At 39.9% G+C, this 23,508-nt stretch overlaps 1 protein-coding gene across 3 annotated transcripts in view; it reads right to left on the reverse strand.

The window, feature by feature from the left end:
* Nucleotides 1–23,508, reverse strand: part of LOC134855116 (splicing factor 3B subunit 1-like) — a 602,997-nt gene that overhangs the window by 23,138 nt on the left and 556,351 nt on the right. Inside the window, exons 2-11 of one of the 3 annotated variants that reach the window (XM_063871518.1) lie at nt 15,869–15,906; nt 15,623–15,744; nt 15,321–15,419; nt 12,021–12,135; nt 10,895–10,968; nt 9,451–10,812; nt 8,771–9,128; nt 8,249–8,423; nt 7,730–7,973; nt 6,801–7,007 (exon numbers count right to left, since the gene is read on the reverse strand). In XM_063871518.1, coding sequence (XP_063727588.1) covers nt 6,801–7,007; nt 7,730–7,973; nt 8,249–8,423; nt 8,771–9,128; nt 9,451–10,812; nt 10,895–10,968; nt 12,021–12,135; nt 15,321–15,419; nt 15,623–15,744; nt 15,869–15,875 — 2,763 coding nt within the window. In that variant the 5' untranslated portion in view covers nt 15,876–15,906. Of the gene's footprint in view, nt 1–6,800; nt 7,008–7,729; nt 7,974–8,248; nt 8,424–8,770; nt 9,129–9,450; nt 10,813–10,894; nt 10,969–11,393; nt 11,901–12,020; nt 12,136–15,320; nt 15,420–15,622; nt 15,745–15,868; nt 15,909–23,508 lie in introns of those variants that run through there. The other 2 variants (XM_063871519.1, XM_063871520.1) reach the window with 2 other exon arrangements.

Raw genomic sequence — 23,508 nt, forward strand, 5'->3', positions numbered from 1 at the left:
GATTGGAATACATTTACAGCACCTCCACCATTATTTGGACAACATCAAGAAAGTAACCGCCTTCATAACTGGGCACTTAATAGATTACAATATCGCCAAGATATTCACAACGATATCCGTGATCACAATATTCAAATACTCCAACAAAACAGTTTACAATTAAAGTTTGAAATCACAGTTAAGTTAAATAATATTACCCAACATCCCTACCCATTAAATCCACCTAACATAACAGCTCAATCACTACCACCACCGTTTATAACTACTGAAGTAATATACAAATACGACAGATATACCAAAAACACAATTGGCTACATTACATTTTATAATCCATACTCAGGACTATCATACACATGTATATTCTAAAATTATTAATTTTTCTCCAACTCCTTTTTCTAGTAATCTCAAATCAAAACATAAACCCTTCTCCTCGTACAGGACCACAAGATTTATTAGTAACACATTACGATTGTGAAGAAAATGAACAAAAAACACTACATAAATATGCAATAAATCAAGTATCACAATGTGAAACAGAACCACAAGCTATAGAAACCACAGATGTAATAGCAACACTCTATTCAAAAGCCCGAGCAACAACAGTTACAGGTTATAAATTTACAGCAACATTTTCCGAAAAGAAAGTACATTGTTCACAAGTCTCGAACGGAAACAAAAACCGACTTGACCATGAATCATTCTATCAGAGTAATATAGAACGTCTTTTACATCTCAATCCCGACGATTGTAAAAATGAATTACTTAGACTAAACATCACACAAAATAAAAACTCCCAAAGAAAGTTAGTTAACTTTCAAGTTTTTTCAGACTCTGTACATCAATCACAACTTGAAAGACACCAAGGACATATAAAACTAGACGAAAAATACCCGTATAACGGCGCACACGGACGATTAACCTATGACCTACACGATAAACATTGGATACCACACATTGGTATAAATGACCCATCAAACTGCAAAGCAGACACAAAAAATAAAGGATACCAAGAAATAATGTTTTTCGATTGGAAAATACAACTCGAAAAAATACAACTAACACGAGATTTATCAGATAACACAATGATCTATCAAGGAATCCGATTACCTTGTAAAAATGATCAAGGTTATTGCGACCCTACAACGAGAACACAAGCAACAATTGTTTGGTTCCCCGAAGATACATGTACAACATTTCAAGTAGCAAAAATACACGCTCGTATGATAAAATTTCACGAAAAATATTTTATGCAATCAATTCCATATGAACAAGTCCATCCATCACGAAAACTAAGTTCTAATTTTAGAAACATAGACAATATAGAAAATAAATTGACACGTTTTCAAATATATCAAGAAACAGAACTTGCATGTAAATACAGGAATCCACTTCACAGAACACAATACTCTGAAATATTAGTTGAATACGAAAAAGGATTCGACATGACCACTGGAAAAGTAAAAATCGACCCATATGCCACAGGTCATCCTCTAAACGAAGGAACATCCTATATACCAGTTAATTTTGAAAAAAGCAACGGACAACCTGGTGGACATCTAAAACCCCATGACACCAGAAGCACACGCTTACAAGAATTATCACTAATGAATACTACATATTTCGGTAATATCCACTATGATATTCATTTAGATATGAAACTAGATTATACAATTAGCCGAATTTTTCAAGAAATGTCACTCTCCGAATTAGAAACACTACACCAACTATGCGAATTAGAACGAACACAAATATTACAATCACTTGCACTAGCAGTATTAAAAATACCCTATGCAGGATACTTATTATCTGGAAATAGATCAAATTTTTTAGACTATGAAGGAAACATCTTATGGTTTTATACTTGTACTAAAAAAGTATCACCACTATACGTTTTTGAAGATAAACGATGTTATAAAAGAATCCCTATCTTTTATAAGAATAAAGTACATTTCGCGGATACACTTTCACGAAGAACCTATTTCTGGGATACCGCAGTCCCATGTGGATCAGAAAACAGCCACAATGTAGTACAACTAAACCCTGATGAAAATAAATATTATCTTCTCACTCCATATCCCACATTAATGCAATCACTCAAAAAATTTTCACTAGAAAGCATTCGCGCTATTGCTCGAAACCCAAATATAGACTTACAATCAATAGGAATCTATTCAAAATCAGATATTCAACATCACATTAGAACACAGCAATTCCAAGAATTATTAACACAAATGGACACTATACAAAGACAATCAATAGACCAAAATTTACGCAAACTTGCAGAAACCGCAGGATTTGCCGATATCTACACGCAAGACTATAGCGGATATTTTAAAGACATTAAAGATTATATATATCTAAACGGTGAAAAATACCGTCCCCAAGATATATCACCAATTAACATTTTTAGCTTTGTTACACTCAAAAATGAGATCCTCGATTTTCTAGGATGGCCCTACTACATCTTAGAAAAATTAACTATTTTATACGCAATGTTTAACTTTATTGGATTTCTTTTCTCACTTTTAAAAGGAATCTACAACACATGTGCTATACACACACAAGTAAACAGACAAGCAAGCGTAGCACGCATACTCTTTGCAGGATTTTTTGGAATCTTTTCTACATCTATAAACAAAATTCTTTTAGACGCACAAATAAAAGAATATAACACAAAAATAGCAACACGACAAAATACATACGACGAAGAACATAACAATGTAGACATAACGCCAACGGCACCACAATTACCACCCCTACCAAATAACCATCCACTATCCCTAGTCCCACGAAATTTTCGAAATTTAGCCATCACACATAATCCAAATTTTCGACTCACCACATCACAAAGTCCCATCCAACATATAATGACACACCAGTCACAAGATGATAATACTTACGAACAAATTATTGAACAACCCCATACCACCGCTTTTCAGTCTCAAAATAATCATTTTTTTAGCCCACGATGAGCCGCCAACTTGGATCACTACACCGATCAAATTCCCACCCAACCAATCTTACATCTACAATCCCAATAATACCACTTTTTGCTTTTCCGCCACCCGATTTTCCATCTAGTAATGTAACATCAGGCATGAATTCCGACACTAATTCACACATCTCAGTTTTATATTCCATCTCACAACTCAATAACCCGAATATTGAAACCCCCGATGAATTTGCCGACTCAGAACCATCCCCATCAAATCATTTTCATAACTCTTCTAATTTTTCTCAACCCCCTTTTCAACCGATATTATCCAATAACCCTGACCCAATCACCCCCACACCCTCTTATGCTTCCCAAGTTACCCCAACCTACTCCTCATACCATTCTGACCAATCATCTCATTCTCCAGACACCCCCCGAATCTCCCCAGAGCTAGATAATTTTATTACCCTTCAACAACAACCCTACCACCTTAATACCCCAACCATAAACCAAATCTCCTCCACAATAAATTCATCCAACCCCCCTACCCCTACACCCTCTTCAAATTATACTGAATCATTAGCACCATCATCCACATCAACTGAATCTTCACTCAACACTAATAGAGCTTACCGCACTTTTAAAAGAAAGTTCCCCAACCATCCTTTCCCAGCAAAACCAGGAACAGCCCGTGAATACATCAACCACCCCAAGCATACTAACACAAAAGAATTTTTAGCCATCACCTTACCCTCATTCCCACAATACACCTTAAACACCCCCCATGACACTAACGAAACACGCAACTTTGTAGATGAATACGTTTTAATGCCCACTCTCTCTTGGACCTCATATTATCATTTCACTAACCCTCTTTGCTTACCTTTATCTAACACTCACATCGATATAGAGCGAAATACGGACATGCTATATCGACTCACTACACCTCTAACCGCTAGACAATTTACTTACGTTGGATATAAAAAATCACTAAAAACACACACTGCACCTAGAGCTAACGAATATACACTCGAATACTATGATCACAACATCATCAGAGCTAACCAAGATCAATTCTTAGACGACGATCGCTTCGCTAACCCACAAATTACCGAGAAATTTTTCATCAAGACACCATATATATTTACACTAAACATCTTCGACCGAAAGTTTGATCACATTATTTCAGAAGCACTAATAGACACACAAGCATACGAAAGCTTTATAGAACGCTTCCAAATATTTTCACTAACCTTTCATTTTCTTGCACCACACGAAAGAGATCTTCACTGCTCACACGATATTATGTTGCGCACAAAACAAACCCACACATATAGTTATTATCGCTTCATCCAAAATCACTTTGACCTACACACACCCTCTAGACAACCACACCATCGCTTTCAATTCATTAATTCCAAATACACTTCACCATTTTTCCTAAATTTCACATATTGCATTAAAGATACTAACCTTCATGGTATTCTTCGCAATTATGATCCCATAACCCAAATGTACATCTTCTGTCCCATCACCAAGACCTTCAACGCCGAAGAATCCCGACCCTTCCTTATCCCGCACGAGTTTGTACAACCTATAGAAATCCCAATTTTAGAATTCATTCACAACACTAAATTCAATCACAAATTATATAATCTAATCCAAAACACACCTTATGAGTTTGCAGTTGGCACTGAAGAACTAACCACTATTAAGGCACTTCAATTGCTTTGGCCACTGCTTCAGACTAAAAATATCATCCGCATCTTAGCTAAACTACTAACAACTTCAGAACTAATTCACGACATCTTCCCCCACGGTTTTTTCCCCGACGACTAACAGGTAAGTATGAATTAAATGAATATTACTAACTAATTAAAATATTAAAAAACTCACCATACTTTATCCATGTTTTCTTTAGATTTTTAGCCTTCATCCGACGATCACCTACAAAAACCACAAAAGACAAATAAAAATCGCAAATTTCATCAAACAGATTTCAACAATTCTATTAATCTCTTACACTTATAAATTTATAAATTTAATACCAATGCAGTAAATTCATTTCTAAAATTTTCCCCACAAGCAGTAAATCTAATTATGATGAAAATTTGTAACTTAAAATTCCCCCATAACTAGCAGTAAATTTCCAAATTCTATGCAGTAAATTAATAAAATGCAAATGCAGTACTAACCTTTTGATATTCTCATTCATTCGCACAGAAATTCTATCCACACTCGCACAGCTCGCCCACGAAGAATTGTTTAAAATAATGAATTTCAGTTTCAAGTTTTCACACTCAACAACTCTAACATATAATAACATGTTTCAAACTTTCCTTTAACCCGGTTGGAAAGGAATCATATACTAAACAAAACTAACCAACGCAGCTTACTAAATACCACAAATCATAGAATAACAGCATGACTAAGAAAAGGAAACCAACGGTACCCAAACCGGATTAACCCAGTTTAAAACTGGATAATTTATTCTTTTGAAGACTATTATAAAGTCTAAGAAAGAAATAATAAAACACAAAAAAGTCGAAAGACAAACCCATACCACAAACAATTTGCTTTTTGGAAAAAGGACATAACCAACAAGACATAAGAAAAACCACAACAAACCCAACATAAAACGTTGTCACATAACAGGACCCCTCACAAAAACCGCATGAAATCATACTCCCACTCCTGGCCTAACCCACCAGGAAGGACGTCCTGAGCATGCTCTATAGCCGGCCTAACCCACCGCGCTACATCCACGCTTTGTGACCACACCTCTATTTTTAATAAGAGCTACTCAAGTGTGAGTAACTCTTCAAAATAACCGAACTAAAACAAAAAGCTTTTGTGAAAACAACTAACTAAAATCATAATAAAAAAATATTAAACTAATAAATGTTTTATAAAATGTAAATTACATTATGCAATACATAGATCAGAATACAACACCAAGGACGAACATCTAAAGACAAAACGACCCCACTACGCTCGAGAGAGAATGGCCAACCACAATCGATATGCCACTGACAATCACAACTCAAAGGATTTAGAGTACGACTTGACTTCGCAGAAAAGGACTTCATTGAACTAGACCAATGACCACCTCGATGTTCAAGTATACGTACAGATCCGAGTAACCAGGCATCCCCTCCACGCACAATCTCCACGCCATTCCCAAACTAAGATCAGACACAAAAGAAGTTCTCCACGCAGAACAAAAAAACCTGACATAGCAAACCATTCTGAAATCAGATTTGAGTTTGTTGCAAAGACTTAGTCGTTGTCACTAGAAGACACAACGTCTTATGTCTCTAACTCCAGCTTCCTAGAACTTCTTTAACAAAAAGGAAACAGAAGAAATAAGATGTTCGCCAAACACCAACGTCCATCATCCATCCTTCGAATTGCAGAAGAACTATTCTAAAAAACTCTGTAAAACCCGGATGGGTGGAACCTGATCTAAACTACATTTTATGATTGGATAATTTAGATATTTTACCAATGTAAAGTATTTAATATTAACCAATCATGATCCATCTAACTAACAACCCACTTATTTGTAAGTGCTGAAGTTACTTGTAATTTCAGCACCAGAGAGATTTGAATTTAACTTAGAAATTAGTTGGACTCTCCCGAGCACTTCAGCAACCGCAATAAACCAGTATACCCTAGATCTATTGAGCCTAGCAGAGACTAGTTAAACAACCTGAGACTAGATAGTATAAGAGTAAGATTAGGATCGGTATTAGACTAAGGAGTTGCACGAATCTATCCGGCCGAAAATAAGATAGCGTGACGAGCAGACGGTGTACCCTATCCGAAATTACTCTATGAGTTAACCAACTCGGTCCTAACTCACCTGGAATGCGTAGAGTATGCCGTCGATTAGTTGTTCCTCTAGTCTGTTGTCTATCTCTGTGGCGCCCATGCTGCTCATGATCTTCTCAATAGTCTCCATCACCATCTTCCTGTACTGCTCTGACTCATCCTTCAGGTCATCCACCACTTTGGCCACTATCTCCCGACTTCCCACTTTGTTCGCTATCTCCACTGTAGTGTCCACCAGCTGCAGGCAACATAAACACCATAACACTTAAAAACTGTTTTGTCGTTTAACACTTTTGTTTTATAACGTAAAATCGTTCTTATAACATAAAAACATAGCCAACAGGTAGTTGGAAAAGAGTCAATGAACGCAAGTAAACAGAAATAAAATACTGGCCTGTTTTTTTTTGAAAAATCTTATTTTTCGAATTCCCAAGAAACAAATAGATTGCCTTAAAGCTCTTTGAATTTTTAGAACACTTTATGATTGACCCTTTTAGATAAAACTGACCCAATTTGAGAAAACTGGATCAATAAGTAATTTTTTTTTATTTGGCTGGGAAATCCGAAAATTAAATTCCACGCTCGAAACTAGAAGTCGATCACATTTTTCGTGACTTTTACATTTTTATTGTTCAATAATGGAATTTACCTTCTTTTTAACGAAGCAAATGAACTAAACTTAAAAAAAATCCAAGTCAAACGCGAAAAAGAAAATTTGAGCCTGAACAAAATTTGACACTTTTTCCTAAAAAAAGAAACAAAAAATCACCAAGACCTATATAAGAGTACTCACTACGTTCATGACTCGTAAAAACACGCGGACATATGAAGCAAATTAAAAAAATTCTGCAAACCAAAACTTTTAGGCAGTTGGAAAGGTGATTTTTTTTCTACATTTTAAACACAATACCTGACTTTGAAGATCTTAAGGAGCTTGAAGATCTTTTTAATTATGCACACCTGTCTGTAGTTTCGCTTGTCCATTGCCATCCTGTGATTCCAGAAGTACTTGAAATAGGGTGGAAGGATCTCCTGGCTGATGTAAGTTGGCTCCACACCATCAGTGGCACAGCACTGCTTCACCACCTTCAACACTATCTTCTTCATCTCCTCATCCGGACTCTGGAACTCCCTGACCAGCACCAACATCACTTCCCTGGTGTAGTAGTTCGCACTCTCAGCGTCCATCAAGGGGATCAGATATCTACACAGAACACAAGTATTCTATATACGAACTCTATTATTAGTTTATACCATGGATGTATAGGTGAAGTGTGAAAGATTCCACACTTTTATTCAATTGGAAACAAAAACACAACAATTGGAAACGCCAACAAGTGGAAATACACTTCATATAATAGCTTCCTTCTAAATGTCATTTCGAATAATAAAAAGTGCCTCACATACTACGCCTTTTGTTTACCTACCGCGATTAAATAATTTTAAAATTTAGCCCGATTAAATACCAAAAAATTGTACCCGATAGCCTTGAGGAATGCGGCCAGTCCCTTTCCTCTGTGTTGTCGGATGCCCTTCCAGAGTGGTTTGAGCACACTGTCGAAACTCTCTATTCCGTATGGAGTAGCTGCCTCAGCCAGTGCCGCTAGAGCCAGGGCTGTGATGGTACGCACTTTCTGCTCAGTATCCACCAGACCTGCAATTACGAATTACGCAGACTCATTATGTTCACGTGTTTTATAAGCAGCAGCAAACTTATGAATGCTGTTCGAAAATTTGAAAATTCGAGTTCAATAGTGATTAAAAAAATTGATTAAAATTAAAAAAAACTTTTGTACGTTTGAACAGCTTTACTGCCTTTAAGTCATGATAAAAAAATTATTCTATGATCATTTTGAATATGTGTTCCATACCACAGTACAACTTCAGGGCAATAAAATACATAATCTTTTGTATGCTGTAACTACTTGATTTCACTTCAAAACAGTTAAGAACTACGAAGGGGATTATGCTGTCTGAAACATGATTAAAAGAGCTATTTACCATGTTCTATGATTTCGACCAAATTCCTCAAATGCGGCAGAATAGCACATCCCATCAGAATAGAAATCTGCTGCACAATCTTAATTCCAGTATGTCTTGCCTGCCACGACTTCTTACTCTTACACACTGCCTTCAAGAACGGCAACAGAGACGGAATCCCGAGAGCTGAAGCGACAACTGCAAATGCACGAGCAGTCGTGTTTCTGACGTATTCGTCCAGATTGTCGATATCCGGTCGCATAGTTGAGATCATCTGGGCTAAGCCAGCGGCCTTTGCCAAGTTTGAAATGATTTCGCGTCCCTCTACTCGAGCGTAGTAGTCTTCGTCAATGAGGAGGGGCTCGATCACGACCAGAATCTAGGCGAATTTCAATAGTTAATATTACGAAGAGAAAACTACTCGTCCCCTGGCTACGAAGCTTCATAAAATTTCATATATGCTTCAATATGCATGTATTTCACTTGTGACTTACAGTCAATCATAGACCAGCTATATGGTGAAAAAAGAAATAGACTCTTCTGAAAACGAAAATTCAACCAATAATATCAGAAGGCATACCAGTGACCTTTCTAAAGTTTTAGGCAAGGAGGATATCTTTTAGTTAATCGTCATATAACTTCCATATCATTATTATCGTTAAAAGTTTCAAATCAGATGAAAAATGTTGAAGTTGCGTTACCTTATGAACGTATGGTCTGACGAGATCGTCCAACTTGTACAGAATTCGATCAATGACCTTGACCAACAGATGTCTCTCCTGGTCTTCCAGAGTAGGCGACATAAGCAGCGGTAAGATCTGGTTGAACAGTGGACCTGCTCCGAACTCCCTCGCCTTATCTGTGATCTGGCGCAACGCACTTTTCCGCATTGGCGGCGTGCCATTTTTGATCTTCAACAGCAACTTCATAATTCGACGTTCTTTCTGCTCTTCAGGCGGCAATGCCTCTTCGTCAACTTCAGTCAAGAGTTTTCCAAAATACTGCTCGTCATCTGGCTTCAAGAACGGCAGATTTCCAGCCGGCATCTGTTCCAGGCCTACTTTAGTCGGTTCCTCAGATTGCATCGTGAATCCAACAGGAGTGGCCCCACTCTGCATAGAAATGGGAGTAGGCGTTGCTGTCAATCGTCTGTTCACAGACTGAATCGGAACATAATTCGCAGGTGGTGGCAACACTTTGTAACCCTCTGGCAACATCGAGTCCAGTTCTGCATCTGACAAAGCCCGGTTTCGATCGTCCATTTCCTTTTCCAGTCTGTGTGCGTACATCTGCTCAGGAGTTACCAACCCTGCAGCACTTGGGGTCGCCATGATCATCGCCTTAGCTCCCACTGGAGTAGCTCCCGACGGCGTAAACATTCCAGCTGCGGAGTTAGGTGTCATTGACCCAGGTGTTATGCCACCCAATCCCGTCGGGGTCACGCCACCTCCAGGAGTCATCGTTCCAGCTGGAGTAATGGGTGTGGAGGGTGTAGCTCCTCCAGTTCCGGGAGTTTCATCCCAACGACTCTTTCTCTTCGACGCTCCAGGAGTCGGAGTACTTTCAACTGCTCCCGATTCCCCGCCGCGATCTGTCCTTGGAGTCTCTGCCCATCCACTAGGATGTCCAGGTGTCTCTCGATCCGTCTTTGGAGTCTCATCCCATCGGTTTCTTCTTGCACTCGGCGTTTGACCACCACCTCCTCCACCCGCCGGAGTCCGTCCGGGTGTCTGAGCTCCTGGAGTCTGTGATGGCGTCGCTGCTCCAGGAGTCATATAACTCGGCGTGGCATCCCACATTCGAGTACTTGCAGATGGTGTCACACCGGGCGTATCAGCTCCTTTGCTCCGTCCAGGAGTCTCGTCCCATCGTTGCATATGAGGTGTCTGTGCATCGGCGAAATCATTTACCGTCTTTTTCTGCTGGGGTGTCTCGGCTTCTTCGCCGCTGGTAGCCAGATCCCATCGCTTTCGCTTCCTTTCCTCGGAGATTGAAGCTCCATTAGATACTGCTTTCAGGGTTCCTTCTTGTTGCTTGGCAGCCAGTTTTTGCATCAAGGACACCTAACAAAATCAAATTATCAGAATGCAGAACTACAATGAAACCACAAAATATAACTTGAGGACAGAAACCAAAGCTTCATACCCTGTCACGGTTGTTTTCCTGTTCTTTCATCGCATCGGCAAAGGACCTCGAGTTCACATCTGGCGTCTTGCCCCCTAAAGAAATCCACAATCAGCATTACATCTTCTATCTGTACAACTCCTATCGGAATCATCTGATTCTTTAGGTACGCAGATTAAGCCTTTGTTAAGGATTTTGATCGTGTTAAGGTAGTTTTTACATAACTTAGCTTTGCCTGTGTAATGAATCTGTTCAAGTCAAAAAGAAAAAAGTTGAGATCCAACTTCTAAAAACCTCCTTTAAAACTATGACAAACTTCATAGAAATCAGAAAAAAGGTGTAAGCGTTTTCCGAAGTACAGTATTTGACTATTCTATAAATTGGATATTTTTTTATCCCAGGAAAGAATTGTTCGGTGTTTTAAATCCACATAGTGTCATTTCCATTTATAAAATGGAAATGACACTGAACACTCGAAGAGAGCGCATTGATGCTGTTGCTGTTGGCTTGACAGCAATACCTTGAGATCAAGATCACACTTGGTATGATGGGTCCCTCTCATCAAGCTAGTGGCGTTGAAGTGAGCAGCCTGTAAAATATAACTCTACCGGTTAGATGCCAGTAGAGTGGTTAAAAGGTACTAACACAAGTCCTAATATATTACCACTTTGCTAGTTTTAACCACCTTTTTGCTCCGAAAAAACACACCGCCCGTTTTATATGAAAAGAAGAATTCTGCATAACCTTTTTAAGCTAAAATGCGACCGATTCTAGAGCGCATCTTATAAAGTTATAACGATATTTCGAAACGATTAGTTAGGTAGGCCAAAAGACATATCCGAGATTTTTTTTCTCTGCGTCTCTGCAGGTGCGGTTGTTGTCCAATAAACTCTTTATTCTTTGAGAAGGAAACTTGAGAGCTAAAACAATATCCAATCATGGCATGCCATGTTGAAACGCTTTTCCTTAAAAAGGAGCCCAGTCAAGGCTAATTCGATGTCTCTCTAACTCCTGGTCATCCTTAAGCTGCATCGTCATTGCCGAACCCTTCTGTCTCGCGGATGAAGAACAAAAACGATAAATAAGTTACACTTATATGGTAGGTACCGGCTGATTTTGCACATCTTTCTCTTCAACTGTTGCTTACCTGAAAATGGGTCATGTCTTTCGGGAGAGATGATCATTTTTCGCCGCTTCATCTGGTACTCGCTCTCACGGTCGGCAATCTTGGGCACACGAGATTCAGCCATGGGGTCGAAATCCTAAATAAACTAACGGATCACAATTTTAAATTTTACTAGCGTGTACCGCACCTCCGATGCTTCGAATTTTCAACAACTCAAAAAACTATTCTTTGAGTGTACTCTGACAGCACCCAATTACAGGGTTCGTAATTAAAAATTTTGCTAAGTTTTTTTTTCAATTGTTTTTTACAAATTTTGAAGAACCATAAAATTTTGTGTAGTTTTATATAAGTTCTTCAAAAAATTTAAAATGAGTTAAGAAACCTCACATCTGGGAAACTGAAAGCAATTAAGCAGTCGCATTTGGACGCAAGATTTGCAACTCCTGAGAGTAACTTCAAATTTTGTAAAAATTTTTCATTCGATTTTTTAATTCAAATTTTGAAAAAACCATAAAAATTTGTGACATTTTTTATATCTAAGTATATAATGAATTAAGAAACGTTACATCTGGGACACTGGAAGCAATTGAGCAGTCGCATTTGGACGCAAGATTTGCAACTCCTGAGAGCACTCTTGCAGCACCCAACTACAACGTTGGGAAATTCAAATTTTGAGAAACTTCACCTTAAGTTTTCTAACAGAGGTTTTTTTTAAAGTCAGAAAAAATTCACATCTCGAAAACTACCAAAATTTGAGCAGTCTTTTTTGATGGCAATATTCGCAATCTTTGAAAGTACACAACTACTGTAATTTGAGTTTTTTTGAAAATTTCCAAAAAAAATCACAAAAATCGTCTTATCTCTTAAAAAGAAATGATTTGGGCATTCTTTATTGGAGGCCGATTTTACAACCCCTGAGGTTACTCTGACAGCCCCCCCAATTACAGGTTAGGAATTTTAAACTTTGAAAAAAAAAATTAATTTAATTTTCGTAAATTTTTTTTGAATAAATCACAAAAAACGTCATATCTGGAAAACTGCAAGATTTTGAGCAGTCCTATTCAGAGGTTTCGCAACCCCCTGAAACTACTCTCAAAGGTTCCAATGACAGCAGGATTGATATCTTCAAAGTTATGGAAGTTTTTAACTTCTAATTTTTTTTGAAAATTTCGGAGAAAATCATAAAAAACGTCACATCTCGAAAACTACAAGGATTTGAGCAGTCATATTTGGAGGCAAAAATTGCAACTCCTGAAAGTACCCTGAGAGCGCTTCACCACCGAGATGGGAATATCAAATTTTGTGAACTTTTTTATATCTAAGTTTTCTGAATTTTTTTTCAAATCCGAAAAAAAACGTCATATCTCGAAAACTAAAAGGATTTGAGCAGCCATAATTAGAGGCATGATTCGCAACCCCTAAGAGTACCCTCACAAAATCCAACAACAGGACTGAGATCTTCAACGTATTGGAATTTTTTAAAATCTAAGTTTTGAAATTTTTTTTGAAAAAATCATAAAAAACGTCACATCTCGAAAATTACAAGGATTTGAGCAGTCATATTTGGAGGCAAAAATCGCAACTCCTGAGAGTACCCTGACAGCGCCTCACCACCGAGATGGGAATATCAAATTTTGTGAACTTTTTTATATCTAAGTTTTCTGAATTTTTTTTCAAATCCGAAAAAAAACGTCATATCTCGAAAACTAAAAGGATTTGAGCAGCCATAATTAGAGGCATGATTCGCAACCCCTAAGAGTACCCTCACAAAATCCAACAACAGGACTGAGATCTTCAACGTATTGGAATTTTTTAAAATCTAAGTTTTGAAATTTTTTTTGAAAAAATCATAAAAAACGTCACATCTCGAAAATTACAAGGATTTGAGCAGTCATATTTGGAGGCAAAAATCGCAACTCCTGAGAGTACCCTGACAGCGCCTCACCACCGAGATGGGAATATCAAATTTTGTGAACTTTTTTATATCTAAGTTTTCTGAATTTTTTTTCAAATCCGAAAAAAAACGTCATATCTCGAAAACTAAAAGGATTTGAGCAGCCATAATTAGAGGCAAGATTCGCAACCCCTAAGAGTACCTCACAAAATCCAACAACAGGACTGAGATCTTCAACGTATTGTAATTTTTTAAAATCTAAGTTTTGAAATTTTTTTTGAAAAAATCATAAAAGACATCATATCTCGAAAACTACAAGGATTTGAGCAGTCATATTTGGAGGCAAAAATCGCAACTCCTGAGAGTACCCTGACAGCGCCTCACCACCGAGATGGGAATATCAAATTTTGTGAACTTTTTTATATCTAAGTTTTCTGAATTTTTTTCAAATCCGAAAAAAAACGTCATATCTCGAAAACTAAAAGGATTTGAGCAGTCATATTTGGAGGCAAAAATTGCAACTCCTGAGAGTACCCTGACAGTGCCTCACCACCGAGATGGAAATATCAAACTTTGTGAACTTTTTTATATCTAAGTTTTCTGAATTTTTTTTCAAATCCGAAAAAAAACGTCATATCTCGAAAACTAAAAGGATTTGAGCAGCCATAATTAGAGGCAAGATTCGCAACCCCTAGGAGTACCCTCACAAAATCCAACAACAGGACTGAGATCTTCAACGTATTGGAATTTTTTAAAATCTAAGTTTTGAAAATTTTTTTGAAAAAATCATAAAAGACGTCATATCTCGAAAACTACAAGGATTTGGTTATTCATATATGGAGGCCAGAATCGCAAAACCTGGGAAAACTCTGACAACATCCAGCTATTGGGTTGCTAATTACAAACTTGATGAAATAAAAACTGAATTTAAACGGGAAAATCGAAAAAAAACCTTAACCACTGCAATATACGATATAGCTTAAACGTGAAAAAATTCTTTTGCTAAAGATGCAAAAAAATACGTTGAAAAGCTTAAACATGGCGAGATAGTGAAGCCCGCATTTAAATATATAATAGATAATAGATTTGACAGAAGAACATGGGAGATAGCTGTCACCAGCATTTAAATATAGTATAGATATAGATAGATAGATGTAAAATAACGTAAATAACATTAGTAAATTGATATATCATCGTCATTTAAGTTTTATTGTAAAACTCCTGATGATATTTGGGTCCCTTATTTTTATATAGGTATCTGAGAACGTTTTAGGCCTTTAAACGATCGAAAACAATAATCGCATTTGTTCACAAAAATTACAGGACCCATCTTTCACACATATTTTTTTCTGGGACCCATCTATCATTCCTGTATCTATTTTAATAATTTTTGATCTTAAATAAAGTTTAAAAAATCAAAAACTCACCTGTCCTTGCTTCTGCAATTGGTTCAGTAGAGCAACTGGAGCTGTGAATCCACCTGATTTCTGATGGAGAAGTGGAGTAGAGACATCTTCATCCTCATCCTGTAAACGAAAAAATGACTGTCACTTTTAGATTACATTCAATTAATCCTTAACCACTAGTACGCAATTAAGTTCTTTTTTCAATATTTAACATGTTGATACTCAAAAATAACACCGCCAATTAGTTTTTAAAAATTGATCACTAGTGTTTTCTAAAAAAATGTTTTATCAAAAAAAAAAAATTTTTTTTAGGTTTAACTTACATCTTTATTGTCATTCACAGCGATTGAATCGTCATATCCTTCAAAGCGATCAGCGACTGCCTCATAGATTTCCTTGTCGTAATGTCCGAACTCAAAACGGCCATTTTTCTGCTTTTCAGCTTCTGAACCATCAAAAAAAGTTGATATACGATCAACATAATTTTTTTAGAAAAATATATATAGTTTTTCGGCACATTAAGTTTGAGATAAGCTTTCGGGAGCAAATAAAAGGTGAATTAAACCTACCGGCCATTGTGCTTCTTCGAGTTAACTATTTGTCCGATCTGAAATTTAAAATTTCCGTGAAAGTACAGTAGCAGCCATTTTGTATTCGTTCCTTAAAAACATAATATGACGTCCACTCTAAGAAGAAGAAAGAACACCTGAATTACTATACAATAAAAGCCGAGGCATCAGTATAGCAAAGTGTAAATAATAAAGTTGGTTAAAATTCATTGGTTAGATTTTTTTTTCTCTTTTTTTCTATATGGTAATCAGAAGGTCAAAAGTATCATAGTAACCGAGATTACAGTCATGAGTCCCTTCATCACGTATTCCAGTCAAAATCCTTGGAAGTTTCTAGATATGGAGGTGATAATGATAAAAAAAAGGATGACAATTGTTTAAGTCCTTTTCAATTAAAATCGATACGTGTGACGTTTCTTCAATAAGAACACGCAACTCGACACGAGAAAATATAATATACAAGTGTTACAAATAAAAAATTTCGTCGAAAGTTATGTTGTCATTTATTGTTCCGAGTACGCAAGCGGCGTTCGCAATCTGTATTGCCAGGGAGACTGCTTTAGATAGTTAATTATAGAAGCGAAGCCTAGCTTGTAACAAACGAAGGCCATCACCATAAGCAACCAAATGTGAAAATAATGAGTTTGAAACGAACCATATGTAACATTCGCACAGAAATTACAGCTACGGAAAGTTAAAAAAAAGTCTCCAGTGACGACTGGCTGACGTCAGATACCTTAATTCTACGCATTTATCACCGTCTCAACCTAGCAAGTTTTTCTTTCTTATAATCAGAAGGTCGAAAATCTTGCATGTTCCTTCATCACAATAACCAGTCAAAATCCTAGATTGGCGAAAATTTCTAGATTAGCCAAAACGTTTGTTTGAATTAACAATTTTAACGCATTCTCAAATTATCACAAAAATGTGCGAAAAAATTTGTTTGAATTTACAAACTAAATGCATTCTCAAATTATATAGATGTAAAGTTTTATAAACCCTACGGCGTTGCGCCAATGCTCAATTACAGTCTTTCCTACAAGGAGTCGCATTTTATTTTTTTTTATTTTTTAGAGGAAAAACCTCAGAGCTTCAAGCTCTTTTTTATTTTATTAAGTTAGAATTGAAATGGTCTACTAAAATTATGCGTCCATATATGTTGAATTTATCAACTGCCACCAGCGTGTTAAATTTCCTCCATGTAACATTCGTCTACTGCAGTCACACATGAGGCTTAAGAAAAATAGGCCCTATAACCATTGGCTCAAGAGTCAGGGACACTATCTCTTGTGTTTTTGTACCTCAAATCAGTCGGAGCCCATTCGGTTCGCTTGTGACATGAGACTACGACCCGTTACAGCTTAAAGGCTACTACTAAAATATCCCCCACTCTAGAATTAGAAACGTCCCCATACTTAGGTCTCTAGATACCCAAAATACATGAACGCCATTAAAAACCGGGTCGGAACAATCCGTTAAGTTACTTTTTATTAGACAGTGGAACTTTGATCCATTTCAGATGGATCAACCTAAAACTCGCCTTACCTCAACATAACAATTATAAAACACACTCTAGAAATTTAAATTAGTACTCACATTGTAGCACGCTCAAGAACCAGGAAGTAAATAAGTCGGTGAGCAACTCAAGAATTAATAAAGTAACTAAAATGAGTTTAATGTTAGTCAGTTTTAATAACAAGAACAAGTTTTTACTCGAGACTGTAAGTTCTCGTGAACCATTGGGACACTCTAGCTGTCCACCTTTCCACCGAAGGTTCACTCTGGTCCAGTTAATAATAGTACTCCAATCACAACAATCCAGTTCGTGGGAATGCGCTCGTCTCTGTTTTAGATGGGACAGCTCTACTCTCGATTATTATTGCTACTGAAATTGCGAATAGCAATTTCCCACTGATTTTTCTAGCAACTTTCCCGCGATTGTCACTCTATCGTTCTGACTTCTCTTTTCTGATTTTCAGTTATCGCGAGAAAATCGTGCATGACAGGTTCCATTCGAAATTTTGAAAAATTAAATTTCACTCCAAAATTAAGTGCTTTTTGTTTCTCTCAAGGTCAAACTTCCAAATATGACCGACTGGCACATACTCCCCGGACTCGAGATCGATGTCCTCATCGCGTGCTGTCTTCTGTCAGTGAGTCCCAGAAAACCGAGTGTTACTCAAGATACAGTGCCAGTGGTCATTTACAGAAGTTTGCAGCAGACTTAAGCTTATCTACACCCCAAAATTCACAGCCATGTAAAATTTTCACACTATCGCTAAACAGCAATCAAAATCCGCACACACCTGCACCCTTGAATTTTCGCTTTTCAAGCCAATTTAAAATTTCTTTTGTCCCATTCAATTAGGAAATTTTCATGCAGCATTTTCGTTTATATAATAGATATAGCATATTAATAACAATATCTTGTTTTGTTAAAATTTCTTTTTCGTGAACCCAGGTTTCACCCGGATCCACGCTCAAGCCCCCTTTCCCTCTCAAGACTCAAGATCCATTCGAGCCACCTGCTCATCTCGCACTCTTCGCCTTGGAGGTACTGCACCCTGAAGTACTAGATACGGCAAACTGTCTCAACAGTTCCTCTTCATCATCGGAGCTAATCACAATCTCCTCCCAAGCCTTCAGCTGCTCGTAGGATCGCATCCATTCTCTTTGCTCTTGCAACCTCTTTGCTTGGTTGGGTAGTGCCTTCACCCTAGATTCCCGGTTCAAACAAAAGGAATTGTGCAGGCTCAAGCTCACGTTCTTCGCCAGGTCCTCCTTTAGTATCGATTCCCTCGCCTTGGTATTGTCTCTAGACATTTTACCCACTCTCTTCCATCCTGTCGTGATTGCATTACGATGGGTTAACAGGGGTCTCTTGAAAGCTTCCGGCCCAATCTCGGCCTGGAACTGTCGATACTCCTTTTGATGTTTTCTCATGTGATCTTTCGTTGTCATGTACAACCAGGACGTCAGCGTCGCCCGAAACCATGGGAAGTACCTCAAACGGCTCCAGACATGTCTGACTTCCGTTGGTATGGCGAATACCTTGCACGCAGTCTCAAACAACTCGAGTCTCCTACTGTAGTCTATCGCGTATATTGACTCTGCCGTTGGCGTCCCCGCTTCCCGATACTTCGTTATATTCTCTTCTATCCATCTCAGAGCCAAAATCGTACTCACTACCAAGATCGTCACCTTCTGTCGGTGATCCGGTAGTCCGATCGACCGGATTTCTTCCATATCCCACACCAGGCAAAGGTTCTTGTGATCTGGATACCACACCGTTTGCGCTAAACAGTGGCATGGGCATTCTCCATGGGTGATTTCAATGCTCCTGAGGTTACGCTCCCCCGAGGCTTCCATGAGAGGCTCAAGCTCCATCATTTTCTCATGTATCGTGTCGTTATCTTCCAGGTTTGGAGCACTTCCCACAGGTTTTCCGATCACGTTTTGTCTCTCGTGATCGCTTGTGTTCTCTCTCTCCAACTTCAAATGTTCTTCTCCCCAGATTTCACTCAAGTCATCTCTCAATTCTTTTGGTACTGTCCCTCTGATTTTTCTCAACAACTTGTGCGAGTGATGCGATATCCGAGCCAACCTCACGCACTTGGGCACTGAGAAGGCCTTGTCCACCAGTATTCTCTGGCTGGATGCTTCCACCATCACCATGTGCAGTGGGTAGTGACTTCCGCACAAGTTGGCCATCATTGACCCTATCAGCGATTTCGCGTTCAATGGCAAGCCATAAGCTTCGCTCATGGGAAATCCCATTTCCGCCTCGAGACCAACCTTCCAGCTCCGGATGTGTTTTTGAGTCACCTGCAACACCCCGGGCCATGATTCTACGCTCAACGCCGTCACTAAATGATGTTCAGATTCTAGTCTTTCCAGTGACTGCAGACTACACATTCTCGAGAAGAATCCGAGAGCTGTCGCTATATTCACCGTGGTTCTCGCGTAACACTCCGCTACTATTTGCACTTCACTTTTCTCCCTTTCTGTTATGTCTTCGAACCAAGTGACCAGGTCTTCTTTTTGAAATGACAGTATTCTAACGCATGACCGTCCATCGCAGGTGTGCTCTCCGTTTCCACACGTCGAATCCAGACAGCTACCCGGCTCCAATTTCTTTGCTGACCCGGGATTACTCGTCTTTTCGCCTGGCTCTTGCATCTGAGGTGAAATTAGCTTATGCAGCACACTCAACTTTGCCAGATCCTCATCTTCCGTTGGTGCTAACCTCACTCGCTCGGTGGTTTCCTCGATCAGACTCGCGTGGGGATGTGGACACCAGGAGGTTCTTAATAGCTTCCATACCACTCCCAAGTTCGTGGTTAACAAGCCATTTCCATCGCCCATGTTCACTTCAACTCTCTTGTTTGAACGCGGTATGCTCACCACCTCTGGTGTTTTCTCAAGAATCAGGCCCAGGCTCGGCCCCTCTTTTTCCACCGCGTCTATTTCCATTATTCTTTCTGTCCAAAACTTCAGCAGCTCCGCTACCTCATGGTTCCTGTGGGCGCCTCCAGCTTCCGAGTCTAAGAAGGGGTTGTAGGCCATTCCCATCACTCCAGACACATATTGGTATTCCCCCTTCTCGCTGAGCCTCGAGTACTGCTTTGACGAGGCCAGGTTACGGTGGACATCATGTTCTTCTTCGAACTTCTTATTATAAAACCTCCGTACCTCGTCTAGCTTCCTATGGTTCTCTAGGGATAGTCTGGAACCCTCTTCCTTTTCTATTCCTGTGCTCTGATACACGTTCAAGATGACCGTTGAGACTCTTTTTTCCATGGTTTTGCTTACGCTTGCTCTCTGTTGGCATGCCAGGATGGTGCTATCAGACATCATCGACATTATCCATCTCAAGAAACACGTGGCATCCTTTCTTCTAGCCAGGCTCAAGCCTGAATTATCCCTGGCTACGTGTTGCATCAGTGCCTGATACACATCTAGCTTCTTGCTTCCCAACTTCAGCCTGTCATACGAGGTCAGCGTTTCCAACTCTATCCCCACCAGACTCCAGGTGAACATTAATTGTCCTGCAGTTCTAACGAAGGGATTCGCCATTAATGGTGGTGCTGATGAGGGTGTCCTCATTGATTCTTCAAAATGATCCTTCAACAAACTCTGCCAGGACCTCTTCAGATGATTTGCCATTTCTATTCTATTAACCTCGGCCTTTTGCTGGGTGGCCCAATTGCGTCGCTTGCGAGCTACTCCACTTTCCAACTTCTTCCAGCAGTCCTCCATTTCTTTCAATGTTTCAAGGGCCACCCACCACGTCCGGGAGGTGTTCCTCGTCTTGTTCCTCTCCAATGGATCACTTGTCACTCGCTTGCCCGTGGCCTGGTGTGCCTTCGAGATCCATTCTTTGCCGACATCTACTTCCCATGTCTGTCCGTTCGTTGAACCTCTCTTCACGTTTATCTTCTGAGGCTTGAAGTCTTCCTCCGATGTCGAACTGGTGGAAACCTCTATTTCCCTCTCTACTTCAAGTGGTCTTCTGAGCTCCGAGCTGCTCTTGTATGCCGCCGTCTTGCATCGAGCCAAAATCATGGGCGCCGTCTCTCTCAAGTTTCCTTCCGAAACAGCATCCACTGAAGGACTACCCAATCCTTCCACTTCTCTCTTCCTCTTGCGAGTCTTCACATCTCTACTTGAGGGTGTTGTGGCTACCATCACTGATTCGCCATCCACTCCTTCCAACTCTTGCCTCCCCCCTGCTCGAGCCTTAAGGATATTAGTACTTTTAATCATATTACTAGTCCCAACCTTATCCCTTTTTATATCATCAACCATTTTATCTACAGTTTTCTGTCTCCGAGTAGAGCTGTCCTCACATTTTTCTTCTCTAGTCTTCGATCGTGAATTCCTCAGCAGCAGCTTGCTCAGTAGCTCTTTTCTCGCCTTCTCATCCAGGCCCGTTCCTATCAGAAGCGGTTCTCCAAATCTTACGACTGTGTCCCACAGTTCCTCCTTCAATTTGTCCAGCGTCGTCTCGCTGCCCACTTCTTGATTGAATTCTTCCAAGAACCCCTGCCAAGCATCGTCCTTCAGGGATCCCAGGAATATGTCCCTGTTCCCTTCGAAAGTGTTCTTTTCCCTTTCCTCCGAGCTCAAGAGTATCATCCCCATATTGAAGGTCTCACTTGCCAATGGCAATTCCAGATTCTTCCGGGGGGACGGATTCAGGGGTGGGGTGGCAGTATCTGCCCAATTCTCCTCGCTCAAGTCTTTCAACAGCTCTTGAGTGGTGAGCTCCTCCCCTGATGGCCCCGGTTCAGGCGTATTCCCCACTTCCATGTCTTCACCGGCTTCACTGAGAGTTTCATCCATACTCTCTTCTTCTGACTCATGTCTCCTTCTCTCGAGAATTTTCTTAAATCGGTCCTCGACGGGTCCACTCCTCTTGTCTCCAGGCGTGTCCACTGACAGTGGTGATGGTGTCGTAGGATCCAGCTTTTTGTATTCCGTCAGTGCTACATGCAGTTGACCTGCTGCATCTAGTTCTGTTCCCTCCGGTCTCATTTCCACCTGTTCCAAGCCATAGGGTGCCTTATATTTTCTCGTGGCAAATTTCATGTCGTCCACCAATGCGACGTGCCCCTCCATCACGATCATCCTGCCATCATCCCATATGGGTAGCATGTTCTCAAGTCCCTCCTTCTCTAGAGTTCTCAAGACCTTCCGCACCTCATATCCGGGGGGCTGCGAACCTCTACTCTTTTTCGCTTGCGTCGTCCACGAATTTACCTTCGTCTCGCTGGTATGGAAGTAGACCGCCGCCGTGTAGCCGATGAACAGGGGGTCCCAGCCATCCGTGAAATGCTTCTGTATTTCCTCCGTCGTCATCTTCGCCATTATGGAGGGAACTACCAAGGGACTGTTCATTCCCAAGGTCATCCTCCTGACTATCGGGAACTCAGGCATGGTGGCTGGGAGGATTTCTTTCTCCATTATGGCCTCCAGCTCCCTCTTAACTAGTGCAAAGCACTCCTTCCAGGCGGGGATTCTCAAGACTTCTCGTCCGTCGGCCGTCAATGGGTTCAAGTTCCAAAACTTGGGATACATTTCAATGGGGCCCTCTCGCTTGCCTCCCATTCTACATTGCATTTGTCCCCTGAAGTTGCACACTATCAGCTCGGCATCTTTCACTTTTCCAAAGAGTACCGTGTTGCTCATACGCGCTCTGAGCACCTCTTGTTGACACCAATTTAGCGCCGTCCCATCCAGTATACTGATGAGACTCAAGTGCGTCACCGAGTGACGATACGTTGTCACCAGGGGATCTGGGAACGCGTACGTCACTGCTGGACCATAAATACAGGTCACCACCTCCTCTAGACCCCGGATTATCCCCATTGGGTCCGACCTCATTGCCAGGCATAGGTCCGTCAACAGAGGCATCCCTCTGTTCGTCTTCTTCCATTCTTCTCTCGAAGTTGGATTCTCATCTTCACCCGTCATGTGCCGATTTTGCATCATGAGGTATTGTACTAGCAACGTCTTCAACCCTGCGGCACACTTGTAGGAGCTGGTTTCAATGCTCGTGTGGACTCTCCCCATAGACAGAGGCTCTCCATATTCCATTAATCGATGAAACGACACCAATTCCCCATGGGTCAAGAGTA

The sequence above is a fragment of the Symsagittifera roscoffensis genome, chromosome 10 (assembly GCF_963678635.1).
Source record: "Symsagittifera roscoffensis chromosome 10, txSymRosc1.1, whole genome shotgun sequence".
Classification (NCBI taxonomy): Eukaryota; Metazoa; Xenacoelomorpha; order Acoela; family Convolutidae; genus Symsagittifera; species Symsagittifera roscoffensis.